This window comes from Sminthopsis crassicaudata, chromosome 5 (assembly GCF_048593235.1).
Source record: "Sminthopsis crassicaudata isolate SCR6 chromosome 5, ASM4859323v1, whole genome shotgun sequence".
In the NCBI taxonomy this organism is placed as follows: domain Eukaryota; kingdom Metazoa; phylum Chordata; class Mammalia; order Dasyuromorphia; family Dasyuridae; genus Sminthopsis; species Sminthopsis crassicaudata.
The window spans coordinates 93,057,302-93,081,408 of NC_133621.1; the positions used below are offsets into that span (position 1 = coordinate 93,057,302).

The 24,107-nt window shown below is 35.1% G+C and overlaps 1 protein-coding gene across 1 annotated transcript in view; it reads right to left on the reverse strand.

Annotated features, from left to right (window-relative positions):
- The window catches only part of CNTNAP2 (contactin associated protein 2), a 2,674,182-nt gene that overhangs the window by 117,991 nt on the left and 2,532,084 nt on the right, over nucleotides 1-24,107 (reverse strand). The window contains exon 21 of the mRNA XM_074267631.1: nucleotides 16,719-16,812. Within this exon, the coding sequence (XP_074123732.1) occupies nucleotides 16,719-16,812 (94 nt within the window). The remainder of the gene's footprint in view (nucleotides 1-16,718; nucleotides 16,813-24,107) is intronic.

The following is a 24,107-nucleotide window of genomic DNA, read 5'->3' on the forward strand; positions in this document are numbered from 1 at the left end:
GGAAGAGGAGAGAGAAGGGAGAATAAAAGAGAAAAGAAGAAGAACAGGATGGGGGAAGAGAGAGAGAGAGAGAGAGAGAGAGAGAGAGAGAGAGAGAGAGAGAGAGAGAGACAGAGACAGAGAGAGAGAGAGAGAGAGAGAGAGAGAGAGAGAGAGAGAGAGAGAGAGGAGAGAGAGAGAGAGAGAGAGAGAGAGAGAGAGAGAGAGAGAGAGAGAGAGAGAGAGAGAGAGAGAGAGAGAGAGAGAGATTTTCAGTGCTTTTGGCTTATTTGTTTTGGCCTGGGCAGGGTGAGAATAATATATTAACTCACTTTATTATTTTTAGTCCTAATGATGAATGGGTCTTCATTTTGGGAATGGGCTCCAGGCCAACCATGCTTCATTCTTCACCTTCCCCAGAACTCTGTGCTTCTGACTTTCCAAACTTAACCACCATATCCCTGATCTCCTCTTCTCCATCCCTCCTTCAACCTACTTTTTCAGCATCTTTTGATGTATTATCTTCCCCTCTTAGAAGGTATTCTTCTTGAGGATGAAGATTGTTTCTCTTTTTGCTCTTCTGCCTCCAAACACTTAGCACAAAACTTGACACACATTAAATGCTTAATAAATGCCTGTTGCTTGCCTCCCTGCCAGCCAAAATAACCATCCAAAGTGCCAGTGTTCTGTCTTTGCCTCTGTATTTAGCAAATACCTGTGGAACTGAAATGAGATAATATTTGTAGAGTGCTTTGCAAACCTTAAAGAATTAGATAAAATGCTAGATATATTAACTGAATTAAATGAGAGCTTCTCTGCCAATCCATACTATAGTTTCTGGGATCAGCCAGTACTCAGAAGTCTTATTCTCTCTCTCTTTTTTTAATAAATTTCCCCCCCCCCCCCCCGAGGCTGGGGTTAAGTGACTTGCCCAGGGTCACACTGCTAGGAAGTGTTAAGTGTCTGAGACTAGTTGAACTTGGGTCCTCCTGAATTCAAGGCGGGTGCTCTACCACTGCGCCACCTAGCTGCCTCCAGAAGTCTTATTCTTTAAACAAAGACTCTAATAAGGAAAAAAAATTGGGACTTAAGAATAATTGGGAAAGAATGGGGAAAAAGTTGCTAAAGGACTTAATGATGTCATCAATGAAGAGGAAATAGTCCCTCTTTCCATGTATCCCCTCAGAATAGGTAGACTGAGAATAAAGCTGGTCATCATTTCAAGGGAAGCAAAGAAATTGATATCTTTAAAAAAAAAATATATATATATATACATATATATATATGATATAGGTAGATACAGGAGGTTGAGAGATATAATTGAAAAAGTGGACACCAATGGCTATCCTTGAGTCAACTGACTGCCTCTCTTCTGATCAGAGAAAAGGCTCATGAACTCCAAGCCTTCATTTAAGAAGACAACTCAATTTGGACATCTCATTCCTCATCAAGCTGTACTATTTTGGGACTTTTCTACCATGCACCAAAGTTATTCCACCTCCCTTTCAGCTTTTTGTGTTGCATTTGCTCTTTCCTCATTAGACTGTAAATTCCTTGAGAATAGAGACTGTCATTTTTTTTTCCTATTTGTATCCTAATATTTAGGACAGTGTCCAATATACACGTGCTTAATAAGTATCAACTATTGAGAAACATAGGGGGAAAATAATGGATACCAATGATTGACCTTGAGTTTGCCGCTGATATCATCCAGTTACCATTCTAACTCTCTTAGTGCTGTCGTGTTTACATAAGGTGGGAATATCATGCTGAAATGTTAGTTTTCTTTCTTTTTTAGTTATTAAGTGCTTGAGTATAAGTTAAAGCAACTTAAACAATGATTGTCTATTGAAGCCTATCCAAACACTTCAGGGGAATAGAATGTAATTTCATCTACCTATAACTTAACTTTCTAGATTTATCGAACACTGTTCCCCTAGATATGGCTCTGGGGCATCTATATGCTGGACAGCATGCTGGTGCTGGAGTCAGGAAGAGTGAGTTCAAATACTTAATCTGTACTCATGGCTGCAATGTGAAATAATGGACAGAGTACTGAGCCTGAAGTTGGAAAGAGTTATCTTCCTGAGTTCAAATCCGGCCTGCGACACATTATCTAGGTGACCTTGGACAAGGCACTTTACCCTGTTTGCCTCAGTTTCCTTATCTGTAAAATGTCCCTGCCTATGTTTCCTCATCAGAGGAAGAAAAGTCATTTTCCAGTATCTTTGCCAAGAAAGCCTCAGATATCAGATATGACTGAAAACAACTAAATGATAGCGATTCTAAGTAGTGGAAGTGAAGGGAGAGCGCAATCCAGCCATGGGAGACATCCTGTACAAAGGCAAAGTGATGAGAAATAGAATTTCATATTTGAAGAAGAACAGGAAGGTCAATTTGATTGGACTACGTATGAAGATGAACATTCCAGGAAAAGTAGACTGGGATCAGGTTGCCAAAGGCTTTAAGTGTCAGAGGAATTCGTATTTGAACCCATGAAAAAAAGCCATGTGGAACCTTGGAGAAAAATATATATATAAAATTATTAGTGTCCCTCTGTGCCTTCTTAAATGCCTCCAGAATACCTTCTGGATAACCTTGTATCAGCTAATATTAGTATTACCCACTTTATGATTTTTAGAGGATTTTAAATGACCACTTTAACCTTACTATTAATATCTAAAAAATCTTTTGAGAACAAATTATTTTTTATGTTGCAAGTCTGAGGGATAAGATAACAAATATGCCACTTCTCACTGGAGTAAATGGTATAGCAGAGCCTAGTATGGAAAACTATATATATTTATATTCAAATGTATTAGAACAATCTAAGTAGTATATAGTGTATAACTGAATGTGAAGGCTGTGAAAAATTTGGCAAGAGAAAAGATATTAAATATTCTGGCAAGATTTAACTCTTTATGTAAAAATAGACATGTACAATCAGCTCATTAGTATGTAAATTTGCTTTCATTTTTAATAAATGATAATTATATGCATATCAAAGAATTATTTTAAAAGAATTTTCTTTATGATTTATTATCAGTCAATGTTTGGTTTATGTACCTATTTTAGGGGTCATGTAAAGATTTTTCAGGCAAAAAGATCATGAGTAGAAAAAGTTTAAGAACCCCTTGTAGAGTGGATATAACAGGAAATTTGGAGTCAGGAAGACCTGAGTTAAAATTCAGTCTGAGGCAAAAAGTGTGTGACCCTGAACAAGTCGGTTAATCTTGTTTGCTTTAGCTTTATCATCTATAAAATGGGGGTACTAGTAATACCTGCCTTCCAGGATTGTTGTGAAGATCAAATGAGACAATAATTGTAAAGCATTTAGCAAAAGACCTATCACATTGAAAGTTCTTCATAAATCTTAGCTATTATTATTGATAAGGATATCATTTTCATGAATGCTGGGATTGATAGGCTTTACCAGACTGACCAAAGATATATGATGTGAATTTTAAGTATCCCTGCTTTAGAACAATTAAGAGTGACACTGAGGAGGGTCTACTGGGTTTTAGGATTTGAGACTCAGCATAAAATGATGAATTAATAGGAACATCAGCAGGCATTTTCTATCAACAAAGATTTGGACTTCTCAGGGGGCTTCTTCCATGAGTTTTTATTAAAATTTAAAAATTAGATCCTTGCTTATCCCCAAAATTTATTTTGTTGGATTGTGTTGTATCATAGCATGTTTTTCTTGGTAGTCTCAAAAATGACCTCTGGAGAAATAATTTATCCGGTTTCCTAATTTGTAAATTGGGAGCCTCTAAGAAGACAAGAGGATTATTTATTAGAAAGGGAACCTGTAGTGATTGAAGCATTTTTCTATATCCCATGCCTCCATGAACACAGACATTAAATGCTAATTACTTATGTGTAATAAAGAGGACAGCAATTTTATTTCAGGGAGTATATGTTTTGCAAATGTACTGAGCTAAGGCTTAGTAACTATTCAGAATTTCTTTTTGAAGGTTAAAATCCCGAGATACTCATTTTCAGGAGTGGGAAAATGTGGCAGTGGTGGTGGTTTAATATAATTGGACAATCATACAAATATAGTCTTATTAATAGCAATATTTAGAGATACAAAACACCACTTATCTCTGCCACAGAGTCTCTTCCCCTTCCCAAGCATGGAGACGCCACATCCAAGACTCTGTAAAGGCTTTCTGCCAGAAAACAGCACTTACAAGAAATCTCTACTATAAACTTTTAATGCCTTTTTTATAGCCGAATTATTCACACACTATGGATTCTAAAAAGACTAAATAATTCTTCCAAGCAATCATTTATTTTTCTATGGTGAGAATTCTCCAAACTGTTGGTGATAAAGGTGGACTACTCAAATATATTCATGACTCTGCAAGAACTTCCACAGCATTAGCAAAGTCTGACTTGCTGAAGCCCATATGGCCCCTACAAATATGAGGGAGAATTCAAACTCAGGCTTTCCTGACTTTCAGTCTACTACTCTAATATATCACATTGCTCATTAGTCAGTTGGTTTTCAGTTTTATCTGACTCTCTGTGACTCCATTTTGGTATTTTCTTGGCAAATATACTGGAGTAGTTTGTCATTTCCTTCTCTAGTTAATTTTACAGATAAGAAAAGTGAGTCAAAAAAGTTAAATGACTTGTCCAGCAAGTACATTTCTGAGGTCAGATTTGATTTCAGCAAGAGTTTTCTTGACTCTTGTTTCGGCACTCTACTGTGTCACTTAGTGCCCAATACTATCTCTGCATTCATTCAAATGGAATGTGACTTGCTTTTTTTTTTTTACATGCTAGTATTAGTTTCCAAAGTCTCAGTGCAATGTTTTATAATATTATGATCCAGGGAAAATTCTGCAAAGGGGCTTCTTTCATCCTATTGTTCTCATGCTTCAAATAATCTTCCTTTTGCTGGTTTCTAATTAATACTACAGAGGACATACTTTCAAATTAATTTTTAAAAATGTAATAAACATCTATTTCATTCACTAAAGAGCTACTAAAATGTTGTACTGTGACACAGAGGGTACAAGCATTTTTGAAGATTATGACAGTGGAGTATAAGTTCCAGTAAGTCAAACCCAGCTGGAAAGGCTATTGTATTTATCACTGTGTCTACCAGATGATCAATTATTTTGGGCTCAGTTCAAACTGTACCAGAGAAGGGTGGCTCTCTGATCTAGTCAAGGTCATCTACCTCTGTGAGATGATAAATCCTTGGAATTTTTAAGAGTGCTCCAACTTAAGGATACCAGGAGAGACAAGATAAAACTAAGAAGATACCTTCCATGATCATGGACCTTATAAAGTAATAGGGGTCTACAGACTATTCACAGTGACTTAGATACAAAATAAATAATAAAAGATGTACAAGACAAATCATGCACATAAGATCAATGATGGGGAACATTTTTTTGATGGGATTGAGACTGAGGATAAGCTTTTAATTCAGTCACACTGATAGTAGTCATACCTGCTGTATTATTGGAAGTTTCATTAAGAGAAAATCTTTTAAAGTAAAAAAATTTTTTTTCTTATTTGGAAAGAGAAGCGTAATGACATAATAAATAGGGACATAGCCTTGAAATAATTAAACTCTGGTCTGAGTCTTGCCTTTGACACATTTTTCCTTTGTGACTTTTTAACTTCTCTGTACTGGAGGCACTTGGCTTCCATTCTAAGTTACAGAGGAGGTGCCAGAGCTGCATTGGTAGAGGGAGTTTCCTTACTTGAGAACTTTTTTATGCCAATAAAATCAGAGGTCTGTCTCCAAGAGCGCATGCACACCCACCCACCCACATACATATCCACACCCCCATACACAGACACACATTGCTTGAAAAAAGATAAAAAGACCAATTATGGAATAAGTAGAGTATGGATCCTTACTCCAGAGTCCAGCCTTCTTTGACAAGTAACAATGAACATTAACAGGAATCCAAAACTCAGAACTGCCCTTCTCACCTTAACTAGTGTGGGAGTTTGTTTTGCTAGACTCTTGTCATGAGGATTTTGATTTTCAAGTTTTCATTATTCTGGGAAGGGAAGTGGGAAAAACAAAGAAATGCTTGTTATTTGAAAAAAAATCAGATAACCAAAAGCTTTGTTCCAAGGCTTCTCTGTGATAATAAAAATAGCCCATTTTTGGAAAGGAATGACAAAAATAATGGAATATTCTCATGGGTTGCCATGGCCAGAGAAAGTCATTTCTCTATAGCCATTCTTTCTGGTGAAACATCTCCTTCCTAAGCTGAATTGGTCTTAGAAAACAGACACAGTTCACTGCTGGAACTGGAAATTAAAACTTTTCCAACTTTTTTTTCCTGAGCCAATTGGTGTTAAGTGACTTGCTCAGAGCCACACAACTAGGAAATATTAGGTATCTTGAAACCAGATTTGAATTGAGGCTCTCCTGATTTCAGAGTCGGCACTCTATCCACTGCACCATCTAGCTGTCCCGAAACTTTTCCATCTTGAAAAGGCCATTCTCGAAAAGTTTGAACTTCTTGGAATAGTTAGAACCCAAGGTCTACAAATATCCACCATTGCTAAATACTCCACCAGCTGGTAAAGATTATGACATCATAAATAAAAAGAGTAGCAGCTGGTGAGTTATTTAGGAGTGAATATTTGATTCATAAAATGTAGAAAATTAACCAGATAACAGAAAAAGAACTAGGACACAATGACTAAAATGTTTCTAAATAGATTTCCTAACAAATCAAATCTGATGTTTGCTGATCTTAAAATGATAGTTATATTTCCTAGAAATATTTATATTTATTAAAAGAGAAAAAACAATTTTTCCTGAGGACACAAAATGCTATTTTTTTCCCTAGCACTGTTTAAAAAGATTTCCATTTCTATTTTTCATTGTTTCCAATAAGTGGAAAAAAGGGAAAAAGTCTAAAACCTTGATTAGATGGAATCTAACTAACTAGAAATGATAATTAAGTATAATTCCATGCCTATAATTACCTTTTAGGAGAAAAAGACATCACAAAGAAGCAAATTGCCATCAAGCAGGGATTTACTTCAAAACTTCTTAGAGTTTCAGATTCAAGCCATTCTTCTGTACCTTCTGCCTCTTATAACTATAGTAATGTATACATTAACTACAAAAGTTCAATTTAACAAAGTATTTACCAAGTGTTTACAATGTTCAAAGCAAGATCCTGTCATAACTGCTTTACTTAATGAATGTCCTGAAGCCCAGTAGAATCTTGAATCATCAAAGGATATCCAGTTTTCATATGTTCATTATAATGTAGTAATGCAGGAAATGTTCATTTACATTTATATTGAAATAGCAAGATTTTCTAGTTAATTCTCAATTAAACAGAACACTCCATTCCCTAAAGCTTTACGGTTTAATTATCTTTCTATTCTGCCTTTTTCTGCACTGAACATTTTAAGTGGAATGAATAATGATTATACTTATTCCCAGATCTGGTTAGAGGCTTAAAAATAAATGTTTGTTTTTATATCAATGACATAATCTACTGTCTTCCCTCCTCCCAATTCCTTGTCAGTTTTAATTGACTCTTGGAAAGTGATGTGGCTTTGGAAGATAGAATGATGAACCTTGTATATGGAAGACCTGAGTTTGACTTCTGCCTCATACACTTGGCAGCTGTTTGATTTTTATCTGATCATTTGACAACTCTCAACTTCAGTTTCCCCATCTAGAAAATAGGAATAATAATAATACCTATCTTACATTGTTATTGTCATGACCAAATGAACATGTTGAAAACCTTAAAGAATATACAAAGGCTATTATTATTATTAGTCTAAAATATTATTTAAATGCTATTATTATTATTATTATTATTATATAGACTTGATCTCAGTGTGGGAGTTCCTTTCACTAATGCTGATCATGATCCTTCTAGATCTTTTCATCCTGCCTAATTTTTCTGTTTGTCTCTTCTAAATTCTCTAAGCAGATTCATATCATGGGCACTGAAAATCTTTCTCCAAATCTTTTTGATATGCAGTAGCTATCTCTTTGTTCTCTCATACTCTGGTTATATGATCCACCAACACACACACACACACACACACACACACACACACACACACACACACACACACACACACACGTCCTTTATATTCCTTTAAATACAGAGCCTCATATGGCAGCCTGCTTATACTGATCATATCCTTGTGTTCACCACTAATACTTATGAGATCTTATGCTCCATGATTTATAGCTACATAGAAACACTGAGAAGATAATGGTACTAATGTCCCTATTTCCTGCTCTGTTAGGATGCCCCAAAGAAACAGAAATGCACAGTGAAGAGTTCTATAGGAAAAAGTCCAGGAGCTCTGTATCACTTCTCATTTTTAGCATGAATGCTACTAGCATGAAATCTTGCAGTGGCTACTCATGGAGCTTCTGAGCTGTCATATATAATGACGCTTTGGCATATGTGGGCATAACCTGGCATCAGTATGCCTTTCAGGCTACATTCAATACAAATGAAAGACAGTTAATCTTGACTTCTCCCATAGGTCCCGTCTTGGAATCTTCACTAATAACCATAAAGGGAAGTTGATCAATGACAACAGTTCACAAGGGAACAATTAAATTATATCAATAAGCCAGTCTTTCTACATATAATTTCTTACACTGACCCAGAAGAATCTTTCTTTGTCTTTGTCTTATATGGTATTCACAATTTACTGTAATAATAACAACAAAAACTGACAGAATAAAAGGACTGTAACAGAGCCAGATAAATCCCCAATTACGGTGAATATTGCTTTTCAAAAAGTGATTAATAAATACAAACTTTAGAATCATGAAATACATTTTATGGAAGATATATGTGCATTTATAGAAATATAGGTGTATTTACACACATATACACTTAGTATGATACACATACATACACACATGTTGTTAGCAGAGAAGGGAAGACAACTAATTTGTGGAAGCAAGAAGGCAGCATCTATTCCATCACATATTCTAGACAAGGTCATAAGCCTTCCTTTAATGCTGAACCTATATTCAGCCAACACATATAACAAGTGGAACTTTCACTATAGATTTTTGGTAATCAGCTCTCTTTACACTACATTAAGAAGTATTAATAGTCTGGTGATAACTATAGATTTTTATATCTATAAAACAAAATATGTAATATTACAGAGGAAATCAATTATATTTAATACTGTCATAATTCCTGTTATAATTTAGATGCGGGAGAGAGTTAGGAAAAGATAAGCCCTCATCATAGTGGTTAAGTTAGCTTGGCTCTGGGTACCACATGTTCTTTGGGGCTTATCTCCTTACATTTATTGATATATTTTATTTCTTCCATGAATATTCTTATGAAAAATTTGTGTGCTTTGCTATGTAGCCAAAAGTTCTAATGTCTTTGTGCATGGAAAAAGCTAATGGGATATAATCATGAATAACCTGAGTCACAAGCAGAGGAAAAAGCTGTTCTCTTGACATTATTTTCTGAATTATTACCCCTTTTCTAGAGTAAACCTATGTCAGAGGTCAAGGAACCAGATACACATGTTAAATAGCAAGAATTTTTAACTTGATTATCCCCTTTATTCTAAATAATGGACTTTTCCCAGAGAGGACTTCTTTAATTAACCCAGAATTCTTTATTTGGATGATGAAGAAAATTATCAAGAATTACAAAATCTTAGATTTTGAAGTTACTCTAATGTCCATATAATATCCCTTTCATTTGATTGATTCATTACTTCTCTAATATACAAGGCAAATGTTTATCCATCCTCAATTCAAATACTCTAAGTGATGAGCGGTAGATTGCCTCACAGTGAATATAATTTTCCTTTGGACTGCTTTATTATTAGAAAGTTCTTTCTGATAATGACTTTGTATAACTTTTTGTTGAGGAAAATTCTCTGGAAATTACATAGAATACATTTATTTTCAGTTATGATTGATTGCCTTTCAAATATTTGAGGAGTTATTGTGTTCTTCCCAAGTCATCTATCTTTCAAGAAAAATGCTATTTGTTCGTTCACAATTCTTTATATTGCATGATTCACAGATCTTTCATCATCCTACATGCCTTCCTCCTGACATGCTTCAGTGTGTCAATATCAAAGCAATGATGTAGAAAAGACTTCTGATATCCAGTCAGAAGCTTTAGGTTTAGAGGCTAACTGACATTTGTTAGCTATGTAGTTGGGTAAGGAATTTAATCTCTCTGTTACTTAGTTTACTTTTTTGTAAAATGGACATGAATAACTATTAGCCATCTCCCAGGAATGTTACGAGAAAAGTATTTTGTAAACCTAAAAAGTACTGTACAGAAGTAGCAATTATTTTTAAAATGCGCTGTTCAGAAGTGAATACAATATAACAACTGCTGTGTAATCCAATGTAATGAAACTCATATCTTGATCCAGCCACTATAATTCTATTAATTTTGCCTGAAATTACACTAGCATTTTTGATAAGAATTTGATGCTTCTGATGACAGTCAATTGTATCCAGAGGTTCCCCCATTTTACACATTTTACAACCAAGCCGCTCTCTGCCCACTGACTCCTGTCAGGTCTTTCTCTTTCGATACCTAGGTGCTGCTGATAATTCTGAACTGAAATGGAAGAGTGAGAACTTATCACTATTATCTCATTATTATAATCTCATTAGTTTGGGCTCATTGATCCAGATTGTTAAGACCTGTTTTAGATGTTGATCTAATAATTTACTTTATTAACTATTCTTTCAAAATTTGTATAACTTGAAACTGTGATAAGCATTAATTTTTATTTACTTGTCCAGAATGATAAAGCTTAATTGGACAGGACAAAAATTGGAGCTCTGTGGCAGGTGAATGAAGACTTCCTTCATAATTATATCAATTTAGTAGTCAATAATCTTGGGAAGTAGTGATCTAACTAGCTTGCAAGTTCACTTAATTGCAGTAAATGTATTATCAAGATCATAACATAAAGCATATGAAAACCTTTGCAAACCATGATAAACCACAATGTGTCCATTATTAGTACCAGTATTTTTTTTTGCTGTTCTTCACTCTCGACACTCAAATCTCTTTTCCATGACCTTTTATTAGCTGTCCTTCATGCCTAGAATGTACTTTCTCACCTCTTCTTCAGAAATTGCTCACATTTTTTTTGAAATTGAGCTTAAGCCCTATTTTGATCCTTCCAACTTCTAGAGTACTCTGTATTCATTTTCTAAGTAATGATGTATTATCTCCCTTGTTAGAAGTAAGCTCCTTGCCAACAATTGACTGTTTCCTTTCTGCCTTCGTATTTCCAGTGCCTGTGGTTGCTGATTGACTTGGTTGATCAATTATATCATTTCCCTAAGGAAATAATGAGGGGCTTTGATAGATGTATTGAAACTAGGTCACCCTGTCTATATTAGAGAATTAGAATTTTGGAGCAGAAAACAACTTCAGAGAGACTCTCATCTGACTAGTTAATTTTAAATCATAACATTCATATAATAGTTTAAGGTTTGTAAAATGGGGAGAATAGAGAAGGGAGTAGGAGAAAAAGTATTTATAAAGTACCTGCCATGTGCCAGGAACTGGGCTAAGTTCTGGCATATTTTCATATCTCATTTGATCCTTACAACAACTCTATAGGACAAAGGGCTGTTTTTGTCTCTTTTTTACTATTGGGGAAATGGAAGCAAACAGAAGTTAAATGACTTGCTCAGAGTGACAAAGCTGGTTAAATGTCAGAGGCTGGATTTGAATTCAGTTCTTTCTGTTTCCAGGCTCAGCACTTTATCTATGGAACCACCTCACTGCCTAGATTTTAAAAATTATTTTACATCCTAACAATTTGGTAAAGTATATGCTATTATTATTGCCATTTTTACAGAAGAAACTGAGATTGAAAGAAATTAAATTACTTTCCAGGGGTACAAAGTTAGGAAGTATATAGGATAGAACTTGAACTCAAGGCTTCTTGATTCCAACTATCTATTACACCATCCTTGCCTTTTAAAATAAATAAAACTGATCAAGAGACATTGAACTTGTTGCCAGAGACATCCAGCTAGTTAGTGACAGAGTGGGGACCAGAATTCATATCCCCTGTAATCTTTCCCATGATACCATGCTTACTAACTTATAGCTTCCTTTTCTCCTCCATAGCCTATATCTTCCATTTGTCAACCTCATTTTGATTTTGTTTATGAACCTTGTTTAGAAGTGGAGGGAGGGATTTTCTTTTTAATTTCTGGCATTCTTCTTAGATAATTTATTCTGTCTATTTAGGAATCCTGACTTTTCTCTAACAAGTCAGAGCACAAAATGAATTTCCCTTGACCTTTTCTCATTCTTGTTATGCTGGGAAGAATACTTTGCCTTTATGGCATCCATAATGATAAGTGTTTCAGCCAGCAAGCACTATCCATCTTCACCCTACATATCATTATTATACATCACCAGAGTCTTGAAGTAAATTACATGACTTTGTAATTTCCTCTGGAACCAAACCGCCTGTTCAACACTGTATTCTTAATGTAGTTTCTCTTAAAACTAGTCTTACAGCAGAGTTTCTGACAGTTTTTATATCCGTATTCCACATTAAAAAAACTAGTTAACCACTAGACGTAGCTAGAGCCACCACTGCCCATTTTTGTAAATACTGGGAGTTTGAGAATGGTAGATTTCCTTCCATGCCCTCTTTCTTTGCCCTAGAGAATGTCCACTACTGGAATGCTGGGCTTAATTAGGAAGGCTTATATGTTATATAATTATATTATGTTATAGGAAAGTCCATATGCTTAGGATCTGGGGGGGGGTAGGAGGAGAGAGATATAATGCTCACCTTCCCCAGCATTTAAAAATGGCAATTATGCCAAAGAAAACTTTCCAGTAACAATCTTATTTGGGGAAGGTAACCACAGGAGAAAAAGGTTTCTTTAAAATAAAGCAATGCAACTACATCAATACAGTGATTAGTCATTTTTCATGGGATTCTTTTCCATTTTTATCTTGACCCCTGATATTTGTGGTATTGTACTTTCATTTATTTATGAGATGAAATGAGGCTACAAGATCTCATCTTGTCTGCTGTTAGATCTCAGATTTCCTCCTCATGGCTACCACCCAAGGGAGAAAGGGAGGATGATTTCTCCATAAAAATTCTGCTCGCCACCCTACAAACTTTCGACCTTTTACTACATCATGTTCTTTGATTCCATCTGTGGTCACCTTTTGTGACCACAGCAATCTGACACACACAGCTAGTTTAAGTACGCAACTAAATTTTATTACAATGGGAGAAAAATTCAGGCTGTAGACCTTATACAGTTATGGCAATACAGTTCATGTTACTCACTTTGCTTTATAGAGACTTGAAATATCAAATAGTCCCTTTTAGGCACATCCTATTATGATTCCTTTTAAAGTCATAGTTTCCTTTAGAGAGTGATGGTTAACATTTTCCCTCGCCTTTTGGTTCTTTTTTATTATAGCTTTTTATTTTCAAGACATATGCATGGGTAATTTTTCAGCCTTGACAATTGAAAAACTTTTTGTTCCAACTTTTCCCCTCCTTCCCCCCACCCCTTCCCCCTGATGGCAGGTTGACCAATACATGTTAAATATATTAAAGTGTAAGTTAAATACAATGTATGTATACATGTCCAAACAGTTGTTTTGCTGTACAAAAAGAATCGGACTTTGAGATAGTGTACAATTAGCTTGTGAAGGAAATCCATAACGCAGGTGGACAAAAATAGAGGGATTGGGAATTCTTTGTAATGGTTCATAGTCATCTCCCAGAGTTCTTTCGTTGGGTATAGCTGGTTCAGTTCATTACTGCTCTATTGGAACTGATTTGGTTCATCTCATTGTTGAAGATGGCCACGTCCATCAGAATTAATCATCATATAGTATTGTTGTTGAAATATATAATGATCTACTGGTTCTGCTCATTTCACTCAGCATCAGTTCATGTAAATCTCTCCAGGCCTCTCTGAAATCATCCTGCTGATCATTTCTTACATAATATTCATATATCACAATTTATTCAGCCATTCTTCAATTGATGGACATCCACTTAGTTTCCAGTTTCTTCGCCTTATGGTTCTTGTAGCTAACTCAAATCACAATTCTCCCATCCATATTGTGGGAGTCAGGCGTACAATGCCTCCTTGATCTGGAAAATCTGCATAAAATTTTTGCTTCTTCCTTTGTTCCAGCAAAGAAGTCTTTATTTTTTCTTTTTCTCTTTTATAGGCTATATACAATTCCTTAAAATTTGGGTTGTTACTATATAATACCAAAATATAGTTTATTCTTTTCTGATTTTAGTTCATTTCTATATTGGCTGCTTGCTTTTTGTGATATCTGTGGCTTCCCCAAAATTCCCATTTAATTTCTTATGCCAATCCCTGATACATGGAACCTGTGATGGGGAAAGTTGTGATGCAGAAGAGAAAACTATACTCTATAAGCTCCTTTAGTTTCTGAAAGAGCAAAATGACTTCCTATTTGGGCTTCAAGTATATTTCTAAATGACTTCCAATTGAAATCACTGTCTAAGCATGGCTACTTTCCTCTTCCAAGTATTGTCTTCCACTAACCTTCTGCAGAGATCATGGTTTCTTCTGTCTTTTCTCTCTGGAGTGTCAGCTTCTGCACTTTGGATATACTGTGAAGGTATTTCCTTTCCCCTCTCTCATGCTGTGCTTTCACACTGTTAGCCCATTATCTGTCTGTGGGGATTCTCTCTTGCCTTAACCCAGAAATTACCTCTTTGTATAAGTCTCTTCATGGGAATTTATGGGGGATATTAACCTAGGGAGGGTAATCCTCATTGGCTTTCAATAAGTCTTTCAAAATGCTTCAGACTTCTCATTCATATATTTTAACATTACACCACCAAACCTTTAAATTATTTGGTGGGAGGAGGAGCATTTTGCTCCATTTTTAAGTGGATTCATTACTCGTTGATTATTATCAAATATGTAAAACTTTAAAAAATGAGAGTAGAGGGGAATAAACTTTTCTGTGGGAACTATCAAAGCAAAACTCATAAAGGAGGTGGAGACCATTAAGAATAAACCAAATATGCTCAAAGGAAGAACTACAGAATGGACATCCAATTAGCCTATTGGCCATTCTTGTATCATACTTGAAATGTTCCCCCCTTCAAAACCATTGTTGAGGCAATACGTGGTATCCTTAAAGTCTTAATGCATCTTAAAGCTTATTAAATCTTAAATTCAATAAGCTTATACAGGCATTTTTAAATTTATGAAAGCTTAAAACTGCACTAAAACTTTTGGAACACCATCAATTACAAAAATTATAGATTTGGAATGAACATCACACTCCAATTAGTCTAATCCACAAATAAATAAGAAAATAAAAATTTCCTCTCTTGCAATGGTGTCATACCCAAGTAGAAAGGGATCCTTTTAAGTCACAGACTTAGAAAATTACAAATTAATATCTCTAATGTTTTATTCCATTTTAATTTATTTTGCTAAATATTTCTTAAGTGGTGATATAGTGGGTAGAGCACTGGGTTGGGAATTAGGAATATCTGAGTTCAGATCTAGCTTTTGTCACTTACTAGTTGTGTCATCCTGAGCAAGTCAATTATGTCTCCTTCATTTCTCCATCTGTAAAATGGGGATAATAGTAGCGCCTATCTCTCTTGTTTGTTGTGAGGATCAAATAAGAAAATATTTGCAACATGCTTAGGACACAAAAAGATGAGATAGACACTATGTAAATGTTAGTTACTATTATCAGTCTGGTTTGGCAGCACTCAGGAATGTTGGAAGCCACCCCAGCCTTGTGTTTGATATCTCTGCTCTGTAACATACCCACCAATTGGTCATTTAACCTCTTCCTAAAGATATTCAATGAATATCCTGAGGCAGCTTGGCTCATATTTAGACACTGCTTCATCTGAGGAAATTTTTTCTAATGTCAAGCCTGAATTTTCTTTTCAACAACTTCTAGCCATTCTTCCTAGTTCTGCCTCTTTGAGCCAAATACAAAAGAGTCCTTCAAATACTTGAAGAGAAAAAAAAAGAGAGAAAAAAAATACTTGAAGAGAACTATCAAGTATCCTTTCCACACTTTCTTCCTCAGTTTCTTTTACCTGATCCTCATAGGGCATGTTTTTTGCTGGATACTTTCCTCCTTATCAATATCCTTCCTTAAACAAAAGTATGCATAATTAAACAAACCATTTTTAGGTGTCATCTGAAAGCCCTGCTGTAACCTTGCCTTCCTCCTTCTAGTCATGCTCAAGACTAAGTTCACTTTTTTGGTTGTCAAAGCATCCTGCTGATTCATAGAAAGCTTATGGTCCATTCCATCTTGTCTCCTTTTCAATTAACTTAAAAATAAACAAAATAGGCAATGGCAAAAACAAAAATCATGACATTTCCCTAAGAAAAAAGAGGGGAAATTCCATATTTTTCCAGTACAGAACTTTGTGCCAGAAACTTCTATTATAAGTCAAAATCTAGGTTACTATTGGCTTAAAAAATGGGTGAAGGGCATCCCATAGCACACACAATCAACAAAGTCACAACACATCTTTTTTGTACTATGGGGCAAACCATTCAGGATTTATTCCATTTTCTCATTGTAGAAAATATATGATTTGCTAGTCTATGAGAGAAAGAACACATAACTTTTCAAATCTTATTTCTATTTTGTGAACTTATTTTTAAGTCATTTTATTCTTAATATTTTAAAAAATTTTTATATAAACAGAAGACTTACCTATCACTTTTCCTAGAAAGAGAGCCTTAGGAGAATTGAACAGTGTGTCAGATGAACTTGGCAGGCTGTAACTCACTGGAGAGTAATGATCAAGCTGTGGGAAAAGAAGAAAGAAAAAGCAAGAGATACTTTTAAAAGTGTGTGGTTATCTTGCTCTGGAATCAAGTCTTCCTGTGGGGATTACATCACTGTTTAAACCTTGGAAAGTAAGTTGATTTTACCTGTGCCTACCAATGTATTTCCCTAAGATTGGAATGTCAAACTATAGTTTTTCCTGGGTAACTCAAAAATGACTTTGATTTAGCAATTATCTATCCCTGGACTCAGCAGATGACTTCCTTCCTCACTGGTTTCTGGCACTTGCTCTTGTCAATGGGGTTGGGTTAGATTAATGAAGAGTCCAATATTTGATTCTGGGACAGAAAACATTTTGTTTATAATACTGTAGATATGGTGTTCTTAGGAACTTTGCCAAATGGGGTTCTTTTTGTTTTTTTTACATCATTAATACTCAAAGTATTACCTGACTTTAGGCCAAATATTTGTTTTGAAATGTTTAATCACACACACACACACACACAGAGGAGCTGGGAAACATTTTCTTGGCAATAAGAATGGGAGTGACGCAATTTTTCAGAATGGTAGAGATGGGGAAATAGAGAAAAAAAGAAGATCCATTTCCCTGCTATTTGCCTTGCTATTTTGGTGATAAGAAAGAATAGGTTAGAAACCAAGGAAAGAAAAAAAAAAGAAATTTGGAAAACCCAACTTTGGGGAGAAGAAGATAAATAAAAACTCTCCTTGGAAAAAAATTTACATCTCCCAAGGAAAAATTCAATTGCCATTATCATTGGTTCAAAAGATGGCATCTTTCATTGTCCCAATTATTTGTCACATCATATATGCCTCTTATTGCTAGTTATCCTTTTATATGTAAATGTCTTGCCTCAAACAGCTTTCAGCTGGCAGATATGATATGTTACATTTTTCATCTTGTGGAAAACATGAAATAGGGCAGTTATTCTTTTGCCTACTAGCTGAATGCTTTTTGACAAATCATTACCTCTCTGGTCCTTAGGTCCCTCATTGGCAAGATGAGAGAACTGGAGTATGATTCCTCCAAGGCCCCTTCCAGTTGTAGATTTATGAATTTATGATTCTTTTATTCTTCAACTTATACACATTAATTAAGATAAAGATGAGGTTTTGATCATAAGGATCATATTTTAGGCCATTAGTTGGCCTTTTCATCCAAGTTCCTCATCAAAAAAAAGGATAATGGACATCATGGAGATGATGCAGATCTTATGATGCTATAAATGTTTCAAAAATGATCTTGATTAATGTTTTCTGAAGACCAGCCTAGCTAAATTAGGAGGGACAAATTACCAAGGAGCAGAGTAGAAGACATGTAATGAATTCTTTGGTCATCTTAACCAAAAAAACAAAGAAAGATATTAATGTCCTTTAGTCTTGAGTGGTTCCCACTGGTTTATACAGTGAAAGACCCAGAATGATGGAAAAGGGGCAAGAGAAAATTAAGATGCATAATTTTTAAATTATCTTCAAACTTTCACTGAGCTGCTAATGCTCTAAATGTGAACTCCTTGTCTAATTACCAATATACTCCCAAATGCATTCTGGATCACTTAGTTTTGTGAATGAAGTCTCTGGACCTCTTCTGAAAATCACGTTTTTAAAATGAACAAATAAAACATATGGGTTTACAAAAGCAATATTTTAAAAATTAAAATAAGGTATTAAAGTATTTTTTAAAAAGTAACTTCTCAGATCTTCTGGCATCTATCTACAAACCCTTTGGGAATCTGTGGACCCAGATTAATAAACCTGGTACTGGGAGAACAAATTATTAATCTTGACATTCTTGCTATAAATGAAAACAGAAGAAGTAAGGTCGAAACTACATTGAAGAATGCTTCTTAAGTTCTCTTTGTAGAGAAAAACAAAGGAAGTACCTGGAAGAATTTTACTATGCTCAAAGGCAAAATGAAAAAAAAAACACTTGAAAGTATATTTGATAATTTTGTATTGTAGTGCTCAAGATATCCCAGATAAACTTGGATATTTCCCTGAAGGACACTGTGACACTGAATGCTGTATATATGGAAAGAAACAAGACTCTTGAGTGCCTGGAGACTCTAGCAGAGTCTATAGGACATCATATATATGTGAACCCAGAGGCAAATCTTTTTTTTTTTTTTTTTTTTTTTTTTGCTAGAATTGTTACTCTAGAGGCCTGACTTAATAGCTATGTACCCCTGGGCAAAGCACATAACTACTCTCTGCCTCAGTTTCCCTATCTGTAAAATGTGAATAATAATAGCATCTACTTTACAAGGTTGTTATAAAGACAAAAATGAGATATTTGTAAAGCTCTTTGCAAACCGTAAAGTGTTACATAAATGCTAGCTGTTAATATTATAGATACAACCCACAAAACAGAAATACAGCTAAAACTCCCTGCTTTCAGTCTAGGTTTGGATAAATAAGTCTATAAAGATCCTAATGGTCAGCCTATATCAGCTACTGACTAAGAAATAAGAGCAGAGAAGTGATAAAAGAGCTAGATGTACTTGAGAAATTACTAACTTAGGTTGTTATAGGTGATTATGAAGAATATGTATTCAGGTGTCAAGTTGAAAAGTTAACAAGCATTTATCAACCTTCTGTTATGGGCCAAATATTGTGTTGAGGGCTGGAAATATACAGACAGGCAAAAAATGGTTCCCACTCTCAAAGGACTGATGGTTTAAAGGGGGAATCAACATGAAAACAATTATGCAAAAATAGGAAATATACATGCTATTTCATCTAATTTCAGAGGGAAGGGCACTAAGATTAAGGGGGACCTTGTCGAAGATGATGAAATTTTATTTTTATTTATTGATTGTTTTTGATGATGGAATTTTAGCTGAAACTTGAAGGAAGTTAGGGAAGTCAGGAGGTAGAGAGGAAGAGTAAGAGCATTCCAGGCTTGTAGAAACAACCAGAGAAAATTCAGAGTCCAGAGATGGAGTGTCTTATGTGAGAAACATTAAAGAAACCAGCATCACCAGATTATAGAGTATGTGGGAGGATGCAGGTATACTTAGATTGTAAAGACAGGAGGAAGCCAGATCATAAAAGGCTTTCAAAGGCGTGCCTTATAGCCAATTGTATATATTTATTGTTGTGCATGTTAAAATTACTATATATGTTTGAGTGTACTTACTTATTTTTTTTTACTATGTTGAAGTTACTATTTGTTTGAATGTACTTATTTATTGGGTTTTTTTTTGCTATGTTGATTGGGTTATATACTATGTTATGTTTATATTGTGACAGTATCTACTCTGTCTGATATGCTCAAATTAATAGTTACACTGTATATTTTATATAGGCTTATGGAGAGTATTGTGATTACAGCAAGTTAGCTTTGTTTTGTTAGCTAATCAAAGCTTTGTTTACTTGGGCATTTATAATTATTTGCTATAAATTCTAGATATGAAAGTATACTTGAGAGTTCTTGTGCTATGTCTTAGGCATAGCATCATGGAAGGGCATTCTCAGATGATGCTTTGTGAAGTGCCATGTCTATTGTATGTATTGTTAATGTACATTTATTTTCTTTTTGTAGGTTGGTTACCTAGGACACCAAGAAAATCAGCTTTGGTGTTTGAAATGCTGATGTTTTGTATTCGTGCTGCAGAGTTATGTGTTATCCCAGATGATTTTTTCAAGAAAGTGAAAAAAAAACTTCAGCCCAGGAGAGGAATATAGTCTCATCCATGTCTAGGAGTGAGGAATTTGGGTGGTTCCCTAAAGAACAGTTCTCTGAATAACACAATGTATGTTGTATATATGGAGAAAGATGTGACTCTTGATTGGTGGGGAGAGCTCAGGCAGACTGCTAAGAAGGAGAAGATGAGAGGGAAGAAGAGGCAAGACAAGTATTTGAACAGCTAATAGAAACCTCCAGAGACACATGAATGCAGAAAATGCTGACACTTCAACGTGTTCTTTGAATCCCAGCACCTGCACCTCCAGAGACTGATAATAAGAAATTGTAAGAGATTTCTCTCTTTACTTGAGCTAAGATTTCATTTTACGTTCAAGTCATAGACCTCCCTCAACTCTGGCATTGCCAAGTGGAGAAAAATAGAAGAAATGAAACACTGCTTTAGATTATAAACTGACCTATACAACTTTATAAAGAAGGAATATTATGAGCATTATCACTTCATAAAACAGACAGAAACAATAAAGGAAAAAACCACCTAAAAGAAAGCTTAACGAGAGCTGCAACTAAGTACAGTTATCCTGAGGGCTATTAAGAATAAAAATGGAAGGATTTAAACAAACAAAAGAAAAATAGAAAAGAGCTTCATAGATATTTATAATTATTTTCACCATCAAGGAAAATAGAACCATATTAATTGGATTTTAACAATATAGTTCTGAAAGGTACTTTTAGAGGAAGCTGGAAAGTCACTAAAGAGAAAAGATAATAAAAAAGTATATAAAGAAGAGGATTAAACTGGTGTGAATAAAATCTCAGATCTTATTAATACAAAAAAGAAGAGAATATCAACAACTATTCTACATACTTAGTCAACCATCTATGTATAATCTTTATGAGAACAATCTACGTGGACATTTAGGGGATCCTCAGTGAAGTTATTAGTGGGAAACAGGCACATTTGTAAGAGATTTTCCTCAACAAGTCACAATTTTAGTATCACACTATTAACTGTGGCAGCTATGTGGCACAGTGGATACGAGTGCTGGGCCTGGAGTCAGGAAAATAAATCTGGCCTCAGGCACTTACTAGCTGTGTAAACTTGGACAAGCCATTTAACCCTATTTGTTCTGTAAAAATGAGCAGGAGAAGGAAATGTGAAAAATCACATCAGTATCCTTGCCAAGAAAACGTCAAATAAGATCACAAATACCAAAAGCAACTGAAAAAGATTGTTTGAAAAGTATGCAAAATCCTATTGTTTTAATTGTTTGTGAAAAAAAAAATTGTTTGGCAGGAATAGCATACTTAAGACTCTGTCCTAACAATAAATCTTCCATCCATACATCAAAATTCTTCAAGGTTCACTGAAAGACACAACAGATTACCTTTTCACCACTCTGATTATAAATATTAGTGAAAGCACAAAATAAGGAGACATCTGGTCACTGAAAGTACGTGTACCACTGGGATGAGGAAGATCTAAGGCTAAGTTGCAGAAGAATTCTCTATGGATGGTAAGGTATCTTTGAATAATATCATACTGATTACACTAAGCTCCAGAACATTTCAAAGCCTCCTGAGATTTCTCATATATCCATATATATGTATCTATATGTATATATGTATATATACATATATACATATATACATATATATATATCCATAGCTATTCAAATGAGTTTGAGGTAACCAATGACTTAATGAGTGAATCATCGAGAATTTACTTAAGTCTTATGATATTCTAGCTGCTGTGCTAATCATTGGGGATATAAAGAAGTTAACATGGTCCTCGCCTTCAAAGGCGACTGGGGAGACAACATGTGAAGATTTAAGGTATATATTGTACAAATAAAAAGTAATCCCAAGGAGAAGGCAGTAACAGTGGGAGAAAGGGAGGAGAAAGAGGATTGGGATTGGGATTTTTTCAAGGGTGGGATTTGAATTGCTTCCTGAAACATGTCAAGGAGCCAGGAGGCAGAGGAAAGGAATAATAGCATTTCAATGGAGGGGGATAATGGAGGAGTAGAATCAAGAGATGTAGTGTGATGTTTAAGGAGCAAGAAAATTAGTGTGTCTTAATCACAGAATACTGAGGAGGAATAAAGAGTGAGAAGATGAGAGAGAACAGATTGCAGATAGGAAGTACAGGGCAACTTTCTAGTTTATCTACAAAAGAGAGAAGTTCTTGAGGATGATTAGATCAAGAAAGGGATTTTTAAGGATATGAGAGAGATTGGAGTGTTTATATAGAGCAGGGAAGCAGTCAATAGGGAGAGATTGAAGATTATCAAGATAGTAGGGACAATAGCACAGATAATTTTTTGGACAAGACACAACAGAATGGGATCACTTGGCATGTAGATCTTTGTCTTGACAAGAAGGGCCACCCCTTTATATGAGATACTGGTGAAGAAGATAAGGGAGAAAGACATCTGAGTGATGTCAGATGAGAAGGATGGCAGAAGAGTGTCCTCTCAGTACATGGGCCTCCCAGGGACATAAAAAGCAAGATCCTCACCTTAAGGATGAGAAAGGAAGGAATGTTATGGGCTAGTTGGGTGGGGCTTGAAGAAGGATGAATAGATTTGGGACAGCCTTTGTGCTAAGTGATAAAGTGAACTAATTATGAAGATATAAAATGATTACTTTGTTGAGTTAAGTACCCAGTTAAGATGATGTACTATAAATATGTATCAGTCTATCTACACTTTCACTAATTTCTTCAATTCTGAAAAACCAACTGGGTGAAGAATATCTATCGAACAGATTATGATATGCATTTGGATCAACAATTTGCAGAATTGTCCATCAATATAAACATCTGGGTTAGACCATATAAATGGCTAATGAACTGTACCTGCAAACTAAAAGGAAGATAAAAGCAGGTCTCAGGAAATTCCTTTAATGATCCCATCTTCTTCCAGAACAAAGGTTCATATTTTAACAATTAATAAACCTTCACTGCTCTTACATGGTTAAGAATCTTCAAATGATATTATCTCTGATAATTAAAAATAGGTATCAGAGAGGCACATGGTGGGTCTACTTAGGTTGAAAACTCCCCAAATTTTGTAGAACAGCTGGAGTTAAGGATTTCATCAGGACAATATGTGGTTGGAAAAATGGGGTGATCACATGGCAAGAGTGTAAGATAGAAGGCAGACAACTTAAGAGGCCCATTAATACCTCCTGATGTTCAGGGAATGTGAAGCAGGATGCTAGAATTCTGGAAGGAGCCTTTATGGTAGATTTATGGGACAATGTGGAAAAGAATTGGACAGTGGTTGTGATTTGCATCCATGGAGGAAAGGTACAAATAATTGAGATTACAAATCCTTTTGAGTGTCTGTCTTGAAAAAGAGGAACATGTTTATGTAGGTTGAATTGTCTCTGAAACTCTTGTATACTTGGAAGCTATAAGAACCACCAATTGTGGACTTGTGGCTATGGAAGGTGGTCTTCATACTGTGAATTGATTTTCCTCTGAATAAAATATCTTCAAGGGGAGGGAGAATTTTAGGAATCACATTTAATCCATTATTTAAGGAAGATGTCCCTTCTTGCCTTTGCGGGCTGACACTGGCTGCTGTAATTGTCCTGGATGTTATGTTTCCCTTGCACTCATTTTCTTCCATTTGAACAGAATA